Consider the following 24,622-nt stretch of genomic DNA (forward strand, 5'->3'; position numbering starts at 1 on the left):
CCTGTGACGATTAGAACTTATCCTAACCAAAAAACGTGGATCGATGGCAGCATTCGCGCAAAGCTGAAAGCACATACCACCGCATTTAACCATGGCAAGGTGACTGGGAACATGGACGTGTACAAACAAACCACCTACGACTGTGGTGGGGGCACGCGTAGACAAGATGGCGTATTGAATAGAAAGCGGTACAAAACACCTCAAGATAAAAACATAATATTCCAAATCAGTAAGTTAGACTAAATATTAGCATTTCATATATTCACAGTTAATATAATTCAATCTGGATAATAACACAAAACAGATCATAAGGCTAGAGAAATATATCGACAAATATTACAACAACACGCAACACCCAAACATGACTGAAGACAAGCGTGGAGAGCCGATCCCCAAAAGGAAACGCGACTCATCGACTGATACAGATGATATATGCTTTTCACCACTGGGTATGGTAAGTGTGGAAAGCGACCTGTTGAAGTCGATAAATGACAAATTGGGCATACTAGAATTGGTCAGTAAAGACGTAAAAGAGTTGAAAGCGAGTCTTCAAATGAGTGACGAAAAAGCTTTGGTAATGGAGAAAGAAACCAAAAAATTAAAAGTGACAGTCTCTAAAATGGAAACGGACGTTAGGGAACTAAAAAAGGAGAACAACCTTCTGAGAGAAGCCTTACTAGACATCCAAACTAGATCGATGAGGGAAAATCTAGTACTTACGGGTATTCAGGAAAAGGAGGGAGAAATAACAGAGAATATTATGAAGGACTTCCTGCATACAGCGCTACAAATCCCACTCGAGGCTGTCGATAAAATCCAACTCGAACGTGTACACCGTTTCGGAAAAAGAGGACAGAAATATGAGCGCCCAATCATTGCCAAATTTGCTTTTTTTAAGGATAAAGCTATGGTGAAAAGCCTAGGAAAAAGACTTGCTGGCACGAAAATAGGCATGAATGATCAGTTCCCGAGGGAGATTGTAGAAAGGCGCAAAGTTCTGTATCCAATCTTCAAGGAAAACAGATTAAAAGGGAAACGTGTTGCACTCGTGGTGGATAAACTATATATTGACAACCAAATGTTCAGAGACACAAAGACTACTCCATGGCTATTCTAAAAGTTGTAATAGAGGAGTCGATTATTGGAGCACCTGATACTAGCAATGATAGGGATTGTAATATTAAATAACATTTATAGTAAGTATAGTATTTTATAAAAGGATAAAACGTATAATACATCTTTAACTACAAATAATTAGAACATGGCTTTTTTGGCGGGAGGTTGTTGTGGTTGGTCCTGTGTTCTCTCTGGCGTCCTTTCTCCCTTGCGGTAGATGTGGATGCGGGTGCATTTTTGTGTTTGAAAAGGTGCGGCGTTAAGTGAGTGAGAGGGGAAATGGTTGCATATCCCAGAGCCGACCGGGGGTCTATGAGCAGGGGTAGTGAGAGAGAGCTTTCAATTTTGTGTAGATGAGGGATATACATTTTTAAATATAGTATACATCTAATCAAAATTTTCATTGTCCTATCATGATGGAAAGATCCCTAACCCTATAACCTGGATTATTTTAAACATGTTATTGGACCATAAACAGATATGGCTCATTAACCTTTACGGACCAAATAATGATGATCCACAATTCTTTGACAATATATATAATAAATTATCAACCCTGCAAGCAATTCAAGACAATATTATTATGGTGGGGGATTATAATACTGTTTTAAATAGCTCAATGGACCGTAAAGGAAATCACACCACAAACAATCACCCACATGCTCTTAAGGAAATTGTGAATGTCAACTAGTAGATATATGGAGGCTTAAATATACTGATCTAGTGAGATATACATGGTGGAGACTGAATCAAGCTAGTCGTCTTGACTTCTTTCTTATCTCATTCTCGTTGGCACCAAAAGTAAAAAAAAGTGTTGATAGGGGACAGAATGCGGTCGGACCATCATATAATAGGCATATACATTACTCTTACTGAATTTCCATGTGGGCGAGGATATTGGAAATTTAATCAAAGGCTATTGGATGATAATTTATTTATAATTAGAACAAAGGAATTTATAACTGACTTTTTCCAACATAACATAGGTACAGTGAATCCCCTTATTGTATGGGACACCTTTAAATGTGCCTTTAGAGGCGATGCAATTCAGTACTCATCTCGAAAACAAAAGCAATTTAGGTCAAAAGAGTTTATACTAAGAAAGGAAATAGAAAGTCTAACAGAACAGATAGATGGCAATAAAAACTGTAACATAGAGGCTCAGAATAAATTAGAGGAAAAACAAAAAGAAATGGAGAAACTTATTCAAGAAAGATCAAGTGTAATATATTATAAAAATAAAGCAAACTGGATGGAATATGGGGAAAAATGCACAAAATTCTTTTTTAATCTTCAACATAGGAATGCTACCAAAAAGAACTTAATGAAACTGGTTACAATTGATGGAGTCACCCATAATTCACCAAATTATATTTTGAAGGAAGAAACAAATTACTTTAAGCATATGTTTTCTTTTCAGTCGCCTCCATCTCCTCTAACTGAAGCTAATTGTAGAGAATTTTTTTCTATTGATAATGTCAAATTAACAGCCACACAGAAAGACTCATGTGAAGGTGAAATTACAGAGGAGGAACTTCTGAATGCAATTAAAGACTTTAAGTCTGGGAAAACCCCAGGGTTGGATGGCATACCAGTCGAGGTATACCAAACCTTTTTTGATATACTAAGAGGACCGTTATTAGCATGTTTTAACCACTCCTATGTAAATGGTAGATTATCTGACACTCAAGAAGAAGGTCTGATCTCATTATTACTGAAACAGGATACAAGTGGAAAATATAAAGATCCAGTCCATTTACAAAATTGGAGGCCCCTTAGTGTTGTGATGCAAAAATCCTAGCAAAATGTATAGCGTATAGAATTAAAAAGGTATTGTCGGATATTATTCATTCTAATCAGACAGGTTTTTTTACATGGAAGATACATTGGAGATAATATAAGGCAAGTATTGGAAACAATAGAACACTATGGAAAATATGGGAAACCAGGCCTGCTATTCATAGCAGACTTCGAAAAGGCATTTGATAAAGTTCGACTGGGGTTTATATATAAATGACTGGAGCATTTCAATTTTGGAGAATCTCTTATAAAATGGGTCAAAATCATGTATAATAACCCTAGGTGTAAAATAGTAAATAACGGCTATTTCTCAGAAAGTTTTAAACTGTCAAGAGGAGTGAAACAAGGTTGTCCACTATCAGCATATCTATTTATTGTGGCCATCGAGATGTTAGCTATTAAAATCAGATCCAATAATAATATCAGAGGATTAGAAATCCAGGGCTTAAAAACAAAGGTGTCATAGTACGCTGATGATTCATGTTTTCTTTTAAATCCACAACTAGAATCCCTCCACAGCCTCATAGAGGATCTAGATACATTTTCTAACCTCTCTGGATTACAACCAAATTATGACAAATGTACTATATTACGTATTGGATCACTAAAAAATACAATTTTTACATTACCATGTAGTTTACCAATAAAATGGTCTGATGGTGATGTGGATATACTCGGAATACATATCCCAAAGGAAATAAATGATCTCACTTCAATGATTTTTAATAGAAAGTTAGCAAAAATAGATAAGATCTTACTACCATGGAAAGGAAAATACCTTTCTATTTGTGGAAAAATCACCCTGATTAACTCTTTAGTATTATCCCAGTTTACCTATTTGCTTATGGTCTTGCCTACGCCTAGCGAACAGTTTTTTAAATTATATGAGAAAAAAACATTCAATTTTATTTGGAACGGCAAGCCAGACAAAATTAAAAGGGCATATTTATATAATGAATATGAACACTGGCAAGTGTCTTTATTAAATATTAAAGCATTAGACCTATCACTAAAAGCTTCAGTCATACAAAAGTTATACTTAAACCCGAACTGCTTCTCAAGCAAATTAGTAAGATTGTCTCACCCAATGTTCAAGAAAGGCCTTTTTCCCTTTATTCAGATTACAACAACTCATTTGCAGTTATTTGAAAAGGAAATCATCTCCGAAATATCACTATTTCTAAAACAAGCCATAGAAAGTTGGTTGCAATTTCAATTTAATCCTCCAGAAACGACAGAATGTTTAAAAAAGGTATAATCTTCGTAAATGATATCATCGGTAGGACTGGTGGAGTTATGTCGCACATGCAGCTAACAAAAACATATGGAAATGTCTGCTCTACCCAAAATTACAACCAAATAATTGCAGCCTTACCGCAAAAGTGGAAGAGGAAAGTGGAAGGGGGAGAAAGTAAGGAACTTGTCTGTCGGCCTTGCATTAAAGAACATAATTGGTTAAGGAAAACTGTGATAAATAAAAAAGTATATCAGTTTCACTTAAGGACCAAAGGATTGACAGCCGTCCCATATAGAATGCAAAATAGTTGGGAAGAGATCTTTGACGTACCGATCCCATGGCATAGTGTTTATGAACTGACACGCAAAACGACACCGGATTCAAAAATCATTAGATCATTTTTGTTTTGGTTCTGTCCATTTGTAGCTTGTTTTTGGACACAGGTCCAGGAATGGCTAAAGGATTGCAATATTTACCTGGAGCTAACCTTGCAGATAGCATTACTGGGTGATCTGAAAAGTCATAGTCAATCGATCAATAATATAATAATAATACTTTTAGCAAAAATGTTTATTTTTTATTCACAATCTGTAGAAGCAATGAGAATAGAAAGGTTCAGAACTTTTGTAAAACATCACAGTACGGTTGAAATATATATGGCAAATAGAAATCCTATATGGATGGTGTTAAGAGATAGATGGGAGGTATTGAATAGAGTTGAAGGATGGGGCTAATAACAAATAACAACAAATAATAACAAAGATAGCTAATAATGTAAGCATACTGTGTCCATAATAAGTATATACAGTGGGGGAAAAAAGTATTTAGTCAGCCACCAATTGTGCAAGTTCTACCACTTAAAAAGATGAGAGAGGCATGTAATTTTCATCATAGGTACACGTCAACTACGACAGACAAATTGAGGGAAAAAAATCCAGAAAATCACATTGTAGGATTTTTTATGAATTTATTTGCAAATTATGGTGGAAAATAAGTATTTGGTCACCTACAAACAAGCAAGATTTCTGGCTCTCACAGACCTGTTACTTCTTCTTTAAGAGGCTCCTCTGTCCTCCACTCGTTACCTGTATTAATGGCACCTGTTTGAACTTGTTATCAGTATAAAAGACACCTGTCCACAACCTCAAACAGTCACACTCCAAACTCCACTATGGCCAAGACCAAAGAGCTGTCAAAGGACACCAGAAACAAAATTGTAGACCTGCATCAGGCTGGGAAGACTGAATCTGCAATAGGTAAGCAGCTTGGTTTGAAAAATTCAACTGTGGGAGCAATTATTAGGAAATGGAAGACATACAAGACCACTGATAATCTCCCTCGATCTGGGGCTCCATGCAAGATCTCACCCCGTGGGGTCAAAATGATCACAAGAACGGTGAGCAAAAATCCCAGAACCACACGGGGGTGGGATTACGCCGCCAGGGACTACGCCGCCAGGGACTCAAATCCACTACGCCGCCAGGGACTCAAATCCTGCAGTGCCAGACGTGTCCCCCTGCTTAACCCAGTACATGTCCAGGCCCATCTGAATTTTGCTAGAGTGCATTTGGATGATCCAGAAGAGGATTCGGAGAATGTCATATGGTCAGATGAAACCAAAATATAACTTTTTGAGTGAAAACCTCCTTCCATCAGCAAGGGCATTGAAGATGAAACGTGGCTGGGTCTTTCAGCATGACAATGATTCCAAACACACCGCCCGGGCAACGAAGGAGTGGCTTCGTAAGAAGCATTTCAAGGTCCTGGAGTGGCCTAGCCAGTCTCCAGATCTCAACCCCATAGAAAATCTTTGGAGGGAGTTGAAAGTCTGTGTTGCCCAGCGACAGCCCCAAAACATCACTGCTCTAGAGGAGATCTGCATGGAGGAATGGGCCAAAATACTAGCAACAGTGTGTGAAAACCTTGTGAAGACTTACAGAAAACGTTTGACCTGTGTCATTGCCAACAAAGGGTATATAACAAAGTATTGAGAAACTTTTGTTATTGACCAAATACTTATTTTCCACCATAATTTGCAAATAAATTCATAAAAAATCCTACAATGTGATTTTCTGGATTTTTTTTTCTCATTTTGTCTGTCATAGTTGACGTGTACCTATGATGAAAATTACAGGCCTCTCTCATCTTTTTAAGTGGGAGAACTTGCACAATTGGTGGCTGACTAAATACATTTTTTCCTCACTGTAGGTTGTAGGTTGGGAGCTTTTGGGATATGGCATATAGAAGCAAACCGAATGGACATCATGTAAATGATCGGAGAGGTTGAGAGTAGAAGAAGTTCAGGAGCAAAAAAATTATATATATATAGAATATAATTATTGTAAAATTAACTGTGTCCATTCGGTGTAGATAGTAAGTATAGACCGGAAGTAGAGGCCTGGGCATTGTTGTTCACTAATTTACTCCAAGTAGGGAAAGGATGGCGGGGTTGAAAAGTAATAAAGGGGAGTATATATTTAAAAAACATGGGGGATTGGAAGTGATGCAGACAATTACATTGATAGAAGATACAATCTATCTGCAATATTAAGCTGATCCACCCCCCCCCAAAAAAAATAAAAAAATAAAATAAAATAAACAGCTACGACCTCCGTAAGGCAATCAAAGAGGCAAAATGACAGTACAGAGACAAAGTGGAGTCGCAATTCAATGGCTCAGACAGGAGACGTACACTACCGGTCAAAAGTTTTAGAACACCTACTCATTCAAGAGTTTTTCTTTATTTTTACTATTTTCTACATTGTAGAATAATAGTGAAGACGTCAAAACTATGAAATAACACATATGGAATCATGTAGTAACCAAAAAAAGGTTACTTTTTTGGTTACTAGCCAGCCACATGGCTGGGCGATATGGCCAAAATATAATATCACTTTATTTTTTTTAAACATTGGACGGTATGACAGTAAAGTTCTAAATGTTCTTCATGAGTAGTGTGTGACCCTAGGGTGGCAACAATTACATTCTATGTGATTTCAAATGGGTCTTTCTCCATTCTGATTGTTTTATACTGTTCAATTGAACTTAAACCCAATTTTCTGCATTTTCATAAATTTCTGCATTTCCTGCACTCATTTGAGATCATTTCCACACTGCCACTTACGGCTGCACAATATTGGCAAACAATCTAGGCCCAATTTTTTACCAAATGTTGCAATTGCGATTTGACTTGTGATTTAGAGCAAAATACTTGGGTGAACTGTTGGAATCATGGAAATAGAATGATTATTCTAATTATATAATTAGAATATAATAGTGGGCACTTTGAATAGTGTTGTTTGACATGACAACAAATAAAAATGCCAGGGAGGAGTTTTTGTGACAGTGTAGGAACCAAAGTGTTGACAAGTGTTTCCTAGGCTAGGGGACCCTATAATCTTTGGCTACATTGAATGTTTTCTCTTAGCTACTTCATGTAGCTAACATATTCTTGCTTTGGGTATTCCTCTTTGATTTAGAAGATACTGTGGCACAAACAACATGCTGATTTAGGTCAACACCATCACTGGTAATATCAGGCTGTATAGCTAATTACGTTTTCTCCGACTCAGTCCATTTATTAGCTAGCTAGCGATTAGCATTAGTGGCTAACAATTAGCGGCTTACAAGATTTAGGCCCAACTTGCTAAGACAAGAAAAACTAGCTGTTTGCAGATGTAAGAAACACGAACTAATAGTGTAATTATAGAACACTATTGGATTTATATTACGAAGCAAAGTGAAAACAGCATCGTTGTCATCAACATTGTTGCATGCGCTGCATTGACCATGCAGACTGAATGCAAGTGTCTCGTGGTCGATGAACAACAAATGTGCTCCTTGAGTGACAGGGGGCAGGGCTAGGTCTGTGTGGAAAGTGGCATGGAGAGAGAGCTGAGAGAGATGACTCAAGTAGCAGAGTATACTATAAAAATGGACGTTACACACGCCGTATCACATTTAACAAACCAAACATTCAAATACCGTTATAGAAGGTAAAGTAAAAACCCAAACCGGTCCGTGCATCAATACCGGTATATTGTAAAATATATCTATATGCATAGTCACTTTAATAACTCTACCTACATGTACATATTACCTAAATTACCTCGACTAACCGATGCCCCCGCACATTGACTCAGTATCGGTACCCCCTGTATATAGCCTCACTAGTGTTATTTTTACTGCTGCTCTTTAATTATTTGTTACTTTTATTTCATATTATTTCATATTGTATTTTTTTTGGTGATTTTTTTTGGTATTCTTTCTTAAAACTGCATTGTTGGTTAAGGACTTGTAAGTAAGCATTTCACCTGTTGTATTCGGCGCATGTGACAAATACAATTGGATTTGATTTAATTTAAATGATTATCGTACTTCTGTCATCATGAAGTGCTTTGAGAGGCTAGTTAAGGACCATATCACCTCCACCGACACCCTTGACCCACTACAATTCGCATATCGCCCCAACAGATCCACGGACGACACAGTCACCATTGCACTGCACACTGCCCTATCCCACCTGGAAAAGAGAAATACCTATGAGAAATACCTATGTAAGAACGCTGTTCATCGACTACAGCTCAGCCTTCAACACCATAGTGCCCTCCAAGCTCATCACTAAGCTCAGGGCCCTGGGTCTGAACCCCTTCTTGTGCAACTTGGTCCTGGACTTCCTGACGGGGCGACCCAAAGTGGTGAAAGTAGGTAACAACACCTCTGCTACGCTGATCCTCAACAAAGGGGCCCCACAGGGGTGCATGCTCAGCCCCCTCCTGTACTCCCTGTTCACCCATGACTGCGTGGTCAACTCAATCATCAAGTTTGCTGAAGACACAACAGAGGTAGGCCTGATTGTCAACAACGATTTTTAAGCAGGTCAACATTCACAAGGCCGCAGGGCCAGACGGATTACCAGGACGTGTACTCCGAGCATGTGCTGACCAACTGGCAAGTGTCTTCACTGACATTTTCAACATGTCCCTGACTGAGTCTGTAATACCAACATGTTTCAAACAGACCACCATAGTCCCTGTGCCCAAGGACTCTAAGATAACCTGCCTAAATGACTACCGACCCGTAGCACTGACGTCTGTAGCCATGAAGTGCTTTGAAAGGCTGGTCATGGCTCACATCAACACCATTATCCCAGAAACCCTAGACCCACTCCAATTTGCATACCGCCCCAACTCACCCACTGGTGAGCCAGGCCCAGCCAATCAGAATTAGTTTTTCCCCACAAATGGGCTTTATTACAGACAGAAATACTCCTCAGCACCCTCCTTAGATGATCCCGCAGGTGAAGAAGCCGGATGTGGAGGTCCTGGGCTGGCGTGGTTACACGTGGTCTGTGGTTGTGAGGCTGGTTGGATGTACTGGCAAATTCTTTAAAACGACGTTGGAGGTGACTTATGGTAGAAAAATTAACATTAAATTATCTGGCAACAGCTCTGTTGGACATTCCTGCAGTCAGCACGCCAATTGCAAGCTCCTTCAAAATTTGAGAGAAATAAGCTTTTTGTGCGTATGGAACATTTCTGGGATGTTTTATTTCAGCTAATGAAACATGGGACCAACACTTTACATGTTGTGTTTATATTTTTGTTCAGTATTCTAGTCATGGCTCATCGTATATTACTTATTTTTTAATTTTTCGGATTATGTGTGTTTTTTAAATGTATTGCTATATGTGCAAAACTGTCATCAAGGCAAAGGGTGGCTATTTGAAGAATCTCAAATATAAAATATATTTAGATTTGTTTAACCCTTTTTTGGTTACTACATGATTCCATATGTGTTATTTCATAGTTTTGATGTCTTCACTATTATTCTATAATGTAAAAAATAGTAAAAAATAAAGAAAAACCCTTGAATGAGTAGGTGTGTCCAAAGTTTTGACTGTTACTGTGTATTTTTATGAAAACCTTGCCCTGCCTGTGTTCGCTGAGAGCCCTGTTGCATCACAGCGTGATGCTTAGAGCTACTCAGACGCTGTTAGAGACTACGTGTGTTTACAGTTTTCAGGGACGATGCTAATTTGTAAATCAACAGTGTTTTAACTGCTCTGTTTTGACGGCTCTGATTACACATTTTAAATGTGTCATCATACATACATACACAAAGTGCTCTGCCAGCAACAAAAATGTAGACAATAGCTGCATTCACTAGTACAAGTGCATGTGTGTGTTTGTGTGGGCAGGCGGGCAGGCATGTACTGAATGCATACTGTACGTGCCTGTTTGTGTGTATGTGTGTGTGTACCTTTCTGTACTGTGTGCATGACAAACCTGTGACTGCTCTCTCTCTCTCTCAGCATCACTTTGCTTGCCAGACATATTTACGCCTCAGCCACCAGTGACATAAACACACAGCGAGTCCTACCCAATTGATCTCCTCCAGACACCCTCTCCAATTTTTCATATAATGCTCATTTTCTACCTCATTATAGAAACCAATGCAAAGCTGTCCAAATGAATTGCAGTTACAACGCCCTTTCCTGCACATCTCTCTGTTTCTTTCTCGCTCTCACACTCTTTTTGTCTCACTTACTCTCTCTCTTCCTCGCTCCCACCAGTCTGTGTTGCTTCAAAGGGCCTCATCGCCCCGACGCATCAGGCATTTGCTTAGAGAAAATTAAGTGGACCTTTCAGGAGCAGTCATCCTGAGAAACAGATGGGCTTCGACAAGAGTTACATCTCTATATTGACAAATTAACATGCTCCGGTTGGAAAGGCAATGTCTGCGTGGGGGGACACTACCTGACTGAGACAATTCCCCCCCCCCCCCCCCCCCCCCCAAAAAAAAGAGAGAGAGAGAGAGAGAGAGAGAGAGAGAGAGAGAGAGAGAGAGAGAGAGAGAGAGAGAGAGAGAGAGAGAGAGAGAGAGAGAGAATGGAGCAGAAAACCTCCCAGCCTTGCTTTGGCAATGTAAACACGTTTCCCATGCCAATAAAGAGAGAAACTGGTGAGAGCCTGTGCCATACTTGTAAGGTCTAAGCAGGAATGCAAAGCTGAAAATCGAACAGGGCTACGTGTGCACTACTTCCTGATCTAATTGCTGTGAAGTTAGCTGAGGACCCTGGCTGTTGTAAAGCTGTAGCAGCCCGTTCGCTGCCTCCCTTTTTGATTATGTGCGACTGGTCTTGACTGCTGATGCTCGTCAGTGGCCAACAACTTGACTTTAAGACAATCAGAGAGCACGAACCCCCACTTGGAGGAGCCAACAAAAAAATATATAGAAAATAAGAGGGCATTTACACTTCATACGCAATGTAGGCTATGGGATGGTAGCTAGCTAAGAGCACAGACACAATGCACACAACACTAAATCCTTCCTCCAAGCTAGCTAACCACTGTAGCTAGTATTGACATTATAATTAAATCACAATGGAGTAGCTAGTTTCCATGAAACAGCTGCCTGTGTTAGCTGCTGCGTTAGTGCAGTGTCTTAGCTGTCTAGCTAGCTATTACATTTACATTTTAGTCATTTAGCAGACGCTCTTATCCAGAGCGACTTACAGGAGCAATTAGGGTTAAGTGCCTTGCTCAAGGGCACATCGACAGATTTTTCACCTAGTCGGCTCGGGGATTAGAACCAGCGACCTTTCGGTTACTGGCACAACACTCTTAACCGCTAAGCTACCTGCCGCCCCAGCTATGTTGTGCAAGCTAGCAAATATGCTCATGTTAGCTAGCTAGCTAAACATTTGGCTATGGGCTGGCACTGGCAGTATGTGATTATGGACATTGAATTAAATGGTTTCTTCGTCATCTTGCTAGGTAGTTAGCTGTGGCCATCTGGCTAGCATCTACAAGGGCTTTCTACAAAATAGATACAGCTCAGACAGCTTGGAATCTAGACCATAAGCAATACGAATGGATATGCATTGCCAAACAACGCTGCTGCCACGTTCTGGTTTGGAGTATTTTAACAAGGCTGAGTGGCTGACGACTTCAAGGACTTTGCTGTGTGAACACAAAAGAGATTGACTGCCAACACTGTTCAGAGGTGCTAAGTACTGTCGGTAGGCAAACTTTGACAATCCTACTGGTGTGTCTGAGCTTTAAGAGAACATTTATCCTACATTTTTTGTCAGTTGGTCATGTTGTTACTTTTTTTCCTGGGGAGACAGTTGTCAATGATTAAAATTACTTGATTTTATAGTCATTCCTGTATGTCCCAAATATAGTTGATCGGCAATGGTGTCAGCACACAGAGTCCCTATATATAGGTGTCTCATTCAGTACTGCAGAAACCTTAGTCTCCCTGAGGAGAACAAATCAGTAACCCTGTTCATCCCCGTCTCTCTCCTGTTGCAGTGTGTTGTTTGATGACGATCTCTCCCCTCGGCCCCACGCTTCCAAGGGGAAGAAGAAGAGGAGGAAATCGGAGCGAAAGAGGAAGAGGAAAAGGTCAGTTCATGAATGAAACCAGCACTCTGGTGGCCTGGTGCGATGGGTCTATTGTTGGACATGTTCAAACTGTTCTCTGAGCAAATTGAAATCGTAGACAGCACACAGAGAGAGAGGGAAATTATTGGCTTTGATAGAAGAGAAGCCACTGCTTTTAGATAATGGTGTGTGTGTGTGGTCATAATGTTTTTTGGTGGTTTCTGTCATAGGTCTCCGTACTATAGTCTGTCTCCAGTGAGGAAGAAGAAAAAGAAGAAGAAGAAGAGCTCCAAGAAAAGCAAACGCCACGGGTAGCTACTTCCTATATCATGTTATAATGTGAAACTCAACAGGTAGCTACTTCCTGAATCATGTCATAATATGAAACTCCACAGGTAACTATTTCCTGTATCATGTCATAATGTGAAACGCCACAGGTAGCTACTTCCTGTATTATGTCATAATATGAAACGCCACAGGTAGCTACTTCCTGTATCATGTCATAATGTGAAACGCCACAGGTAGCTACTTCCTGTATCCTGTCATAATGTGAAACACCACAGGTAGCTACTTCCTGTATCATGTCATAATGTGAAACATCACCAAGATCAGTATTGAAATGAGTTACTTTGACGATAATGTCTTTCACCAGAAGACACCATATGGGTCTGACTCGCAAGATTACTTTGGCAATAACTCAAAAATATATTATAGACTTTATATTATACTCCAACCGATCTATTACATCACTACTGTATGACGTTGGAGAGCAGTGGCTGAGTTAGTTTTAATAGCAGGCCTCTCCTGAGAACTAGTGAAAGTGTCAGCAACAACAATAACCAATTTGTTTTTATTTTCCAGGTACACCTCTAAAAAGACAAAGCACAGCTCTTCTAGTTTGAAACATAAGAGGAAGGATGATCGAAAACACAAGAAAAGGTTGGTCAATGTGATTTTTCATCAATTCAGGAACATATATATTTCAATCATTGTACATTTGCAAGCACAGGACATTTTCCACAGCCCAATCTCTCTTCTAGCTATCCTTCTCCCTCTCCTGCTGGTCTAAGCCAGTGGTTCCCAACCAGGGGTACTAGGACCCATGGGGGTACTTGGCCTATCCACAGGGGGTACTTGAGAAGCCTCATGAGACCATAGGCCTACTGGTAAAATACACATGAGGGGGTACTTCAGGGAGACTCCGGGCAGAGCAGAATTCAGTTGGTGGTACAGTAAACGAAAAAGGTTGGGAACCACTGTAGTAACCTCTTCTCTTCTCTTCTCTTCTCTTCTCTTCTCTTCTCTTCTCTTCTCTTCTCTTCTCTTCTCTTCTCTTCTCTTCTCTTCTCTTCTCTTCTCTTCTCTTCTCTTCTCTTCTCTTCTCTTCTCTTCTCTCCTCTCCTCTCCTCTCCTCTCCTCTCCTCTCCAATCCTCTCCTCTCGTCTCGTCTCGTCTCCTCTCTCTGCCTTTCTGTCTCCTTTTTTCTCTTCTCCTCCCTCGTCGTCCTTTTCCCACTACTTTGTCTTCTTTATATAAAAATATATATTGATTTAATTTGGTGCCAGTTATCAGGGAAGTAGTATATACAGGTATAGGGGTAAGCAAGTCCAATATCCATCATGACAACGTTTGGCTATTTCTCCCTCACTAAGAAGATCCTCCTCCCCTCGTTTACTCTTCCAGCTCACGGAGCCACATGCACCGGAGACGACGCTACCGGAGGTCGGAGTCTGAGAGTTCCACCTGGCGCTCCTCCAGCACCGAGAGCAGGTAAGGCCCAGCCACTGAGACGCGCGCACACACACACACACACACACACACACACACACACACACACACACACACACACACACACACACACACACACAGCGACGGAAGCCCCCATTTATCTTTTCAGCCCCGGGCATCTGGACCGATCTGGTCTGGACTAGTCTGGTCTTGTCACGCCACAGTGGTGACTGATAGGCCAGTGGTGACTGATGGGCCAGAGGTGACTGATGGGCCAGAGGTGACTGATGGGCCAGAGGTGACTGATAGGCCAGAGGTGACTGATAGGCCAGAGCTGACTGATAGTCCAGTGGTGAGTGTGTGATCACAGGAACGATTAACAGTTGTAGTGGTAGCCCTCCTATCACAGCTTCATAGGAAATGCTGTCCACAGATCGAAGCACCCTCAATTAGAATGACATACAGTGCCTTGCAAAAGTATTCATCCTCCTGTGTGCAATAGGCGTTTTTCCTATTTTGTAGTCCACCTGTGTGCAATCTAAGTGCCACATGATCTCAGTATATATACACCTGTTCTGAAAGGCCCTTGTCTGCAACACCACTAAGCAAGGGGAACCACCAAGCAAGCAGCACCATGAAGAGCAAGGAGCTCTCCAAACAGGTCAGGGACAAAGTTGTGGAGAAGTACAGATCAGGGTTGGGTTATAAAGAAATATCAGAAACTTTGAACATCCCACGGAGCACCATTAAATCCATTAATAAAAATGGAAAGAATATGGCACCACAACAAACCTGCCAAGAGAGGGCCGCCCACTAAAACTCACAGACCAGGCAAGGAGGGCATTAATCAGAGAGGCAACAAAGAGACCAAAGATAACCCTGAAAGAGCTGCGAAGCTCCACAGCGGAGATTGGAGTATCTGTCCATAGGACCACTTTAAGCTGTACACTCCACAGAGCTGGGCTTTACTGAAGAGTGGCCAGAAAAAAGCCATTGCTTGAAGAAAAAAATAAGCAAACACGTTTGGTGTTCGCCAAATGCCATGTGGGAGACTCCCCAAACATATGGAAGAAGGTACTCTGGTCAGGTGAGACTAAAATTGAGCTTTTTGGCCATCAAGGAAAACGCTATGTCTGGCACAAATCCAACACCTCTCATCACCCCGAGAACACCATCCCCACAGTGAAGCATGGTGGTGGCAGCATCATGCTGTGGGGATATTTTTAATCGGCAGGGACTGAGGAACTGGTCAGAATTGAAGGAATGATGAATGGCGCTAAATACAGGGAAATTCTTGAGGGAAACCTGTTTCAGTCTTCCAGAGATTTGAGACTGGGACGGAGGTTCACCTTCCAGCAGGACAATGACCCTAAGCATACTGTTAAAGCAACACTCAAGTGGTTTAAGGAGAAACAGTTAAATGTCTTGGAATGGCCTAGTCAAAGCCCAAACCTCAATCCAATTGAGAATGTGTGGTATGACTTAAAGATTGCTGTACATCAGCGGAACCCATCCAACTTGAAGGAGCTGGAGCAGTTTTGCCTTGAAGAATGGGCAGAAATCCCAGTGGCTAGATGTGCCAAGCTTATAGAGACATACCCAAAGAGACTTGCAGCTGCAATTGCTGCAAAAGGTGGCTCTACAAAGTATTGACTTTGGGAGGGTGAATAGTTATGCACGCTCAAGTTTTCTGTTTTTTTTGTCTTATTTCTTGTTTTTTTCACAATAACACATATTTTGCATCTTCAAAGTGGTAGGCATGTTGTGTAAATCAAATGATACAAACTCAAAAAATTTTTTATTCCAGGTTGTAAGGCAACAAAATAGGAAAAATGCCAAGGGGGGTGAATACTTCCGCAAGCCACCTTATGGCCAGAACAATGCGATCTGGCTCTTTTTGCAGTGTCACAGATATAGTTTGATGGATTTTGTGTTTAATTTTTTGAGTCAGTCTGGACTAGAGTTAGGATTTGAGGTGATGGGTTAGGTTAGGTTAAATTAGGTTATGTACTAAATCCATTGGGCCAGCAGTTAAGTTTCTGCAAAACTATTCCATTAGATAATCCTTCTCTAAGATTCCATATGCATTCTGACAACGTAGTCCCGTGTAGCTCAGTTGGTAGAGCATGGCGCCTGCAACGCCAGGGTTGTGGGTTTGTTTCCCACAGGGGGCCAGTATGAAAAATGTATGCACTCACTAACTGTGAGTTGCTCTGGATAAAAGCGTCTGCTGAATGACAAAAATGTAATGTAAATGTAAATAGACCATTTAATCTGCATCCTCAGAGACAGACAGCTCAATTATATTAGAACTCTCTCTAGTATCATTATATTAGACCTCTAGTATCATTATATTAGACCTCTAGTATCATTATATTAGACCTCTAGTGTCATTATATTAGACCTCTAGTATCATTATATTAGAGCTCTCTTTGGTGTCACTTATCTGACATTTCATTCAGTTGTTAGTTTGTTCATTCATTCATTCTGTCTTTTCTCCAATTTACAGAGACGACAGAACCGAGCCCATGTTTCAAATTGAAATAATCTAAAGCCAGAGATGATTGCATTTAAATCCCTTCTGGATCTCTCGGTTATTGGGAGTTTCCCTGGGATATTCACCAGAGAAAATCATTACTGAAATTGAACAGTGGCAGGCTTTATCCCGACCGACCGACTGCACTACACTGTAAAGGTGCCGAGAGTCTGTCTGCGTCCCAAATGAAACCATATAGCGCACTACATTTGAACAGCGGCGGTAGTGCACTATATAGGGAGTAGGGGGAAGACAACATAATTTTCAATACCCAGGTATTCCATACCAACTGCTCCCTAGACAACGATTATACACCAATTGCATTATGGAACGATATATTAATTCTGGAATTGTATAATCGTCAAGCCTAGCCATAAAAACCCACTTAGTTCTCCGGCTCGTGTTCACACCACTAGCTCTAGTTTGAAATGTGAAATGCCACAGCTTGGCAAGGCCGTGTCTGTGTAAGTTCTCATTCCCCTAGCTCGGCTGGCTGACTGGTATCTGTGACAGTAGTGTCTGTCTGAGGGTCAGGCTATGTATCGAGCCGGTTTGTCTGAGCTCTGCCAAGATCACACACACACACACACACAGACAGACACACACACACACACACAGACACACACACACACAGACACACACACACAGATCTGCAGGCATTAGTCTGTAAACAGCTGAGGGTTGATCCCTGTTTAGCTTTAGATGATATTTACTATGATGCTGCTGCCTGGTTCTCCTGTAAAGTCTGGGCCCCATCCTGAGTTGGCTGCCTGTGTCCCCCCTGTCCCACCGCAGTTTTTCCGCTGTCACAAACTAGGCCACTGTTCAATCATAACCAGTTAGAAAGTCCTTCTGATGGCATTGTGAAATAACTTTAACTACAGCTGTTCAAACAGTAAACATTGTCCCAGTGATTACATTACCCCAAATATGTATTCTCCCAGCTGCACAATTAGTGCCATTTTGACTAAATGTTTTTTGTCCTATCCTATCCCGAACAAGCACAGTCGGCAGTATATCTAGACGATTGTGGGCCAGAAAATGCTCTCAGCTGGCAAGCAAAACTAAGTTTGGACTGAATTGTAGACTTTGATGTAGTGACGTTTTTTCACTCCTTAATATTTGTGTCCACAGACATCATCTGCACAAATCAGTGGATCACCCTGCGTTGGGAGGCATAGCAGCCCTGAGGGAGGACCCTGGTACAGCACTGGACCACAGACGGTTTGAGTGGGAGCCGGCCGCCAATTCAGTGTGTAAAACAACTCCAGTCTTTGGCTCCGTCCTTTCTACCGGCACCGTAAGTGTTCCTCGGGACTCTGAGCCTTTACTAATGTTTCTCCCAGTGGTTTAGTTTGATTAAATCTATTAAGGTAAAACCTCCTGCTTCCTTGTCTGAAGCCCAACGTTCAGGGCAATGGTTTAGTTTTATTAAATCTATTAAGGTAAAACCTCCTGCTTCCTTGTCTGAAGCCCAACGTTCAGGTAACACATTTACATATAGAATATCAGATTGTTTAAAAGCTGGAACTCAAATCCTCTCTCAAGATCAAACTATTTTACAAACAACCTTCATCAGATATACTGTGAAACATTTCCAAATCTGTCATGGGTTTTACCAAAAGCCCTTTTTTTCCTATCAACATCTTCTTTAATCAAAGTCTTTGGGAATATAGTCTTTCCAATTCCTTCGAGGGGAAGATATTAAATCACTTTTGAATCCAACTTATTTTACACGGCCTGTCCGAATCATGTTGCTTTCTGACATATTTTTTTTTATGAACTCCTCATTTAGCAGTAATGTCATCTGTTCTTGTTTTTCTGTTTTATCTAACACCATTAAATAATCACAAGCTTAGCAGAAACAGCACCCGGGGAAATTGCTGGTGGTAGGCAGCTAATGATAATGTGCAGAGGATGCAGTCAAGCTGTTTTGTGAAAAGCTAATGGGCAAAGAATGAGTTGAAATTATCAGCACAATGACCGCTAGTAAGATTACAACACATACTGTAGCAGTTTATTTTGTCTTCAAATTCAGCTGTATTTCTTGAGCTCAACCATTTAAGCACTAGTTTTTTTCATCAAAACAATACTTTTTATCGACTGTTTATGGATTGCTATTGGCCCTACATTGTAGCAGTATTAGAGACTTAAGTGATAGTGATCATTCAGATATTTCAGATCTAAAATAGTTGCAAGACTTAGCAATGTTGCAACAACTTACTTCTGAAAGTGGCGTTTCCTAGTTTCTTTATTACTAGAAATGTATTTGATTTTAAACACAGCTCAGCCCCGTTCGTTCGTTGACTCATTGTCTCATGCTCACTGAGGCGTGAGATACATTTAATTTCTCTCCAGTGATCATAAAATGATGCTAATTACGCCCCAGATGTTTTTCATCACAGACCACAGGGTTGGTAATTGAAATGCAATAAACTATAGGCCAACGTTGACGCATGCTTTGTATTCTAAACCCAAACCTTTTTTTCTGAGAGGATTATCTACAATTGGTTACCTACGTGGCAATATTACCAATTTTTTCACTTTGTGTTAATTTTCAAGGGTTTTAATTAAATTAACCGTCAATGATTAGTAGATTATTCCTAATCTTAATACGGATATGGTAGTAATATTTTAAAAACTCATTCATTCTGGGGTATGTTTGATATTTCCTCCCAATCAAAGCAACCCACAAAGGGAAAGGTGGGTATGAACAGAACAAACACTAATTAACTCCCAGGTAGTTTGAATACCGAATATGCGGCAGATATTAAAACGGGTTCTCAACTGCAACATATCCCAAATGGACTTAACAAAATGGTGTGTGTGTGTGTGTGTATGTGTTTAGGGGTGCTTTCAGTGCAACAGGTGGTTACTTTGAGTAACTAGTGTTCTGATTGCCAACAGAAGAACACTGACTATTAATTGAATCGATTCAAGAATATTCGGCAGTGGCCTGTGATGGGCGGTTTTGTTTTGATGTTTTCCCCGGGGTTTTCAGTCTTAGTTGTGGTCTGATGTTGCAGCCTGGGGATGGATTATCTGAAAAAGACTTAGGGAGGGCGGAGTTTAATCAATATACTATGAGTGATTTGCAATAGATAGGTAAAGAGAGATTATAATCTGTTTGGAAGGAATGAATTTGGTTTAGCCAATAATTTGCTATCTCTTAGTTCTCTTCAGCAGGAAAAACATGTATATTATTCCTGTATAGTCCTTAGGGGCAGGGGTTTCAGAGTAAAACTAATTCACATACTTTAGTAAAAATAGAAATAAACTAGTTTACAAAACTGGTATGAATACCTATTCTAAAGTACATTAAGTTTGGCCTCACAGACGTGTAACGTGTATTCGAGATTGACTACACAATAAAAGCTTCTTATGGGCTTCTAGCCCCGAGAAAACTCTTTAACAATCTAAATTCTGGGAAGAAAAGGAACATGCCAATAACAGTAACTGGCTCTGGGTTTGAAGAGAGGGTTATTGTCTTTTTCTTGCAATTTACGACTCTAATGATGCACTTATGTTGCCCGCTCTTCCCTTTTCTTACACCTTACCTACTTAAGGAGGAAATCTTGATTGGTAAGTCGATGCTATCTGCAGACTTAGGGATTTACTGTACCTAGGGTTCGCTGCAGGCTAATTATTTTCTTCTTGCAGGGGAAAAAAAAGCACAATCTGTCCTATTCTGAGGCTTTCTAAGTTAGACTGATGGGATATCTCTGTCTGCAATCCTTTTCATTTCTACATAATACCCATTTTGTGATGTTTGATCAATGTTCTTTAAAACAGGCTTTGTAATGGGGCTATTGTTATATTCTTCCCTCTCTGTCTCACTCGACTTAGCTAAAGCCGTTGGTAGTTTTTACTCACACATTAGTAACTCTTCTTTATTTTCTGTTATTTTGTTCTTCCTTTCATATGTTTGTTTTAGTTAAGTTAATAAAAAAAGAAAAAAATGTGGTTCAGTTTAGATTTCTTTACAAGTTATTCGCATGACACAAATGTGCATGACGTCTTTAATCTTTTCAAGTTCTCTGTCCCTCCCCTCCCCTCCCCCCCAAAATAAATAAATATATTCTCTGTGTTTTGAAGGGAAATACGTGCCTTTGTAGAGTATTCCCAATGCATCATACAGGTAGTTGCTTATTGAACTAAACAAAGAAGAAGAAAAAACATATCTGGAAGTAAAGCAACATCCTCTTTCTGTTTGTCTTGCAGTCAAATCTTGGTGGTGAGGTTTTAAACACAACAGTGATTCTCCGTCACACTCTGACCAATCAGAGCAAAGGGCCAAAGGATTACGATTCCGGGAATGACACGTCTTCCCCACCATCGACCAAAACCGGCATTTCACAGTCAAACGTCATCGGCGACAAAAAGGTCCTATGTCAAGCGTCGGCTTCACCGGAGAAACTGAAGTTTAGGGACGGAGACAACGCGTCTGACTCGGGGAACTCTATGACCAGCTATGCTTCCCTGTGTAAACCTCTGCATGTCGAAGGTGGTTTGTCTACTCCTATTTTCAATGGGAACGGCAAGAGGTGAGCTTCCTATCCTTGAAGAATATTTTACTATAGATGATGAAAAGTGCTACTTGAAGTCAAGGACAAGAAATGTTCCTTGATTTACTTTTCCCTCAAAATGTAAGCCATACATAGTGTAAGGAGGACATTTCCATATTTTCACAATTGCAGCAGACATTGATAAAACGTTGGTGTAATTCCACTCTTATCATTGCAGTGAGCCGGTGACAACCTCAGGATGGGGGGCCAAGGTGGAGAGACCTCAGAAGACTGCCTCCATCTCTCAGTTGAGGACGGTGGCCTCTTCACGTAAGAGGACTAAAGACAAGTCCTCCTCCAGCAGCAGCAGCAGCAGAAGCAGGAGTAGATCATCTGGGAGCTCCATACACTCTGGACGCTACTCTCGAAGCCGATCACTGTCAACTGCCAGGTTGGTTTCATTTAGGTTCTAATGTATTTCCCTGACACCTCCAGCAGCCACTTGAAATAATGTGGGCTTCGCTGAGCTCCGTTGAAGTAAATGTGTTGTGCTTTGTCTTAAGGTCATACTCCCGTTCACCGAGCTACTCAGCTGGTTTGAGAAGGAAACGAAGTGAAGACAGTGGGAGGTCCAGAGGAAGATACTCCAGATTAAGCGAAGACAGGTAAAAAAAAAAGCTTTGCCCATCCACTCTTGCTCAGCTAATGACTTCTGGTACTACTACTAGCATAACGATAGCAGAATGTGCTAGTATGGTGGGTTTAAAATATATCCAAATTATAGAATTGCTAATGAGAGATGCCTTACGGTATGTCTTTTGCCATCTGACATTGGTAGTGTCCGAGAGAGGAAGAGGGACCCCAGCTCCTGTGAGAAGGATGTGAAACACAGCAGTCGGAGGCATAGACGTAGGTCCTACTCTCCCATGAGGAAAAGGAGGAGAGATTCACCCAGTCACCTGGAAGCCAGGAGGATAACCAGGTCTGCTATTCTCTTTTCAGCTGATACACTTTCACACATTTGTGACAGGCATGCTTTTATTCTTACATGTAACTATTTTATTTTACTTGGTATAAAGGTCTCTCTATAAAAGTCTCTCTTCTTTTAATCATGGACAATGGCCCCCAGTTTGCCTCAGAGACTTTTGTCGGACTGGGCTGTAAAAGGAAGGCAATAAACCTGATGAATTGTCTACTAGTCTAAACAAGCTGCAATGGATCAAGCGAGACAGCTACAGTGCATTCGGAAAGTATTCAGACCCCTTGACTTTTTCCACATTTTGTTACTTTACAGCCTTATTCTAAAATTGATTAAATTGTTTTTTCCCCCCTCATTAATATACACACAATACCCCATAATGACAAAGAAAAAAATGTTTTTTAGAAATATTTGCTAATTTATAAAAATTAAGAAATGGAAATATCACATTTACATAAGTATTCAGAAACTTTACTCAGTACTTTGTTGAAGCACATTTTGCAGCAATTACAGCCTTGAGTCTTCTTGGGTATGACGCTACAAGCTTGGCAAACCTGTATTTGGGGAGTTTCTCCTATTCTTCTCTGCAGATCCTCTCAAGCTCTGTCAGGTTGGATGGGGAGCGTCGCTGCACAGCTATTTTCAGGTCTCTCCAGAGATGTTCGATCAGGTTCAAGTCCGGGCTCTGGCTGGGCCACTCAAGGTCATTCAGAGACTTGTCCCGAAGCCACTCCTGCGTTGCCTTGGCTGTGTGCTTAGGGTCGTTGTCCTGTTGGAAGGTGAACCTTCGCCCCAGTCTGAGGTCCTGAGCGCTCTGCAGCGGGTTTTCATCAAGAATCTCGCTGTACTTTGCTCCGTTCATCTTTCCCTCGATCCTGACTAGTCTCCCAGTCCCTGCCGGTGAAAAACATCCCCACAGCATGATGCTGCCACCACCATGCTTCACCGTAGGGATGGTGCCAGGTTTCCTCCAGATGTGACGCTTGGCATTTAGGCCAAAGAGTTCGATCTTGGTTTCATCAGACCAGAGAATCTTGTTTCTCATGGTATGAGAGTCCTTTAGGTGCCTTTTGGCAAACTCCAAGTTGGCTGTCATGTGCCTTTTACTGAGGAGTGGCTTCCGTCTGGCCATCCAACCATAAAGGCCTGATTGGTGGAGTGCTGCAGAGATGGTTGTCCTTCTGGAAGGTTCTCCCATCTCCACAGAGGAACTATGGAGCTCTGTCAGCGTGACTATCGGGTTCTTGGTCACCTCCCTGCTCCGTTTGACTGGGCGGCCAGCTCTAGGAAGAGTCTTGGTGGTTCCAAACTCCTTTCATTTAAGAATGATGGAAGCCACTGTGTTCTTGGGGACCTTCAATGCTGCAGAATCTTTTTGGTACCCTTCCCCAGATCTGTGCCTCGACACAATCCTGTCTCGGAGCTCTAAGGACAATTCCTTTGACCTCATGGCTTGGTTTTTGCTCAGACATGCACTGTCAACTGTGGGACCTTATATAGACAGGTGTGTGCCTTTCCAAATCATGTTCAATCAATTGAATTGACCACAGGTGTACTCCAATCAAGTTGTAAAAATATCTCAAGGATGATCAATGGAAACAGGATGCACCTGAGCTCAATTTCGTGTCTCATTGCAAAGGGTCTGAATACTTATGTAAATAAAGGTATCTCAGTTTTTTAAAGTTTTTATACATTTGCAAACATTTCTAAAAACCTGTTTTTGCTTTATCATTACGGGGTATTGTGTGTAGATTGATAAGGAAAATGTTTTATTTAATCCATTTTAGAATAAGGCTGTAATGTAACAAAATGTGGAAAAAGTCAAGGGGTCTGAATACTTTCATAATGCACTGTAAATGAAACAGTTGTGCTCATGATTATGCATTGAAATGTTCACAGCGTAATGTTGTTTCAAGGTCTGACAGCTATATCTAAAATAAGTTTCTAGCGTAATGTTGTTTCAAGGTGTGACCGCTATATCTAAAATAAGTTTCTAGCGTAATGTTGTTTCAAGGTGTGACCGCTATATCTAAAATAAGTTTCTAGCGTAATGTTGTTTCAAGGTGTGACAGTTATATCTAAAATAATTTTCTAGCGTAATGTTGTTTCAAGGTGTGACAGCTATATCTAAAATAATTTTCTAGCGTAATGTTGTTTCAAGGTGTGACAGCTATATCTAAAATAATTTTCTAGCGTAATGTTGTTTCAAGGTGTGACAGCTATATCTAAAATAAGTTTCTAGCGTAATGTTGTTTCAAGGTGTGACAGCTATATCTAAAATAAGTTTCTAACATAATGTTGTTTCAAGGTGTGACAGCTATATCTAAAAGA

At 40.7% G+C, this 24,622-nt stretch overlaps 1 protein-coding gene across 1 annotated transcript in view; it reads left to right on the plus strand.

Annotated features, from left to right (window-relative positions):
• Positions 1-24,622, plus strand: part of srrm4 (serine/arginine repetitive matrix 4) — a gene marked incomplete at both ends in the record, with an annotated part of 92,776 nt that overhangs the window by 67,474 nt on the left and 680 nt on the right. The window contains 10 exons of the mRNA XM_084180411.1: positions 12,472-12,564; positions 12,774-12,854; positions 13,405-13,482; positions 14,227-14,313; positions 17,942-18,107; positions 18,281-18,292; positions 21,029-21,351; positions 21,551-21,763; positions 21,876-21,977; positions 22,151-22,294. Of these exons, the coding sequence (XP_084036537.1) occupies positions 12,472-12,564; positions 12,774-12,854; positions 13,405-13,482; positions 14,227-14,313; positions 17,942-18,107; positions 18,281-18,292; positions 21,029-21,351; positions 21,551-21,763; positions 21,876-21,977; positions 22,151-22,294 (1,299 nt within the window). The remainder of the gene's footprint in view (positions 1-12,471; positions 12,565-12,773; positions 12,855-13,404; positions 13,483-14,226; positions 14,314-17,941; positions 18,108-18,280; positions 18,293-21,028; positions 21,352-21,550; positions 21,764-21,875; positions 21,978-22,150; positions 22,295-24,622) is intronic.

Source organism: Coregonus lavaretus (genome assembly GCF_964263955.1).
Source record: "Coregonus lavaretus genome assembly, chromosome: 17".
Classification (NCBI taxonomy): Eukaryota; Metazoa; Chordata; class Actinopteri; order Salmoniformes; family Salmonidae; genus Coregonus; species Coregonus lavaretus.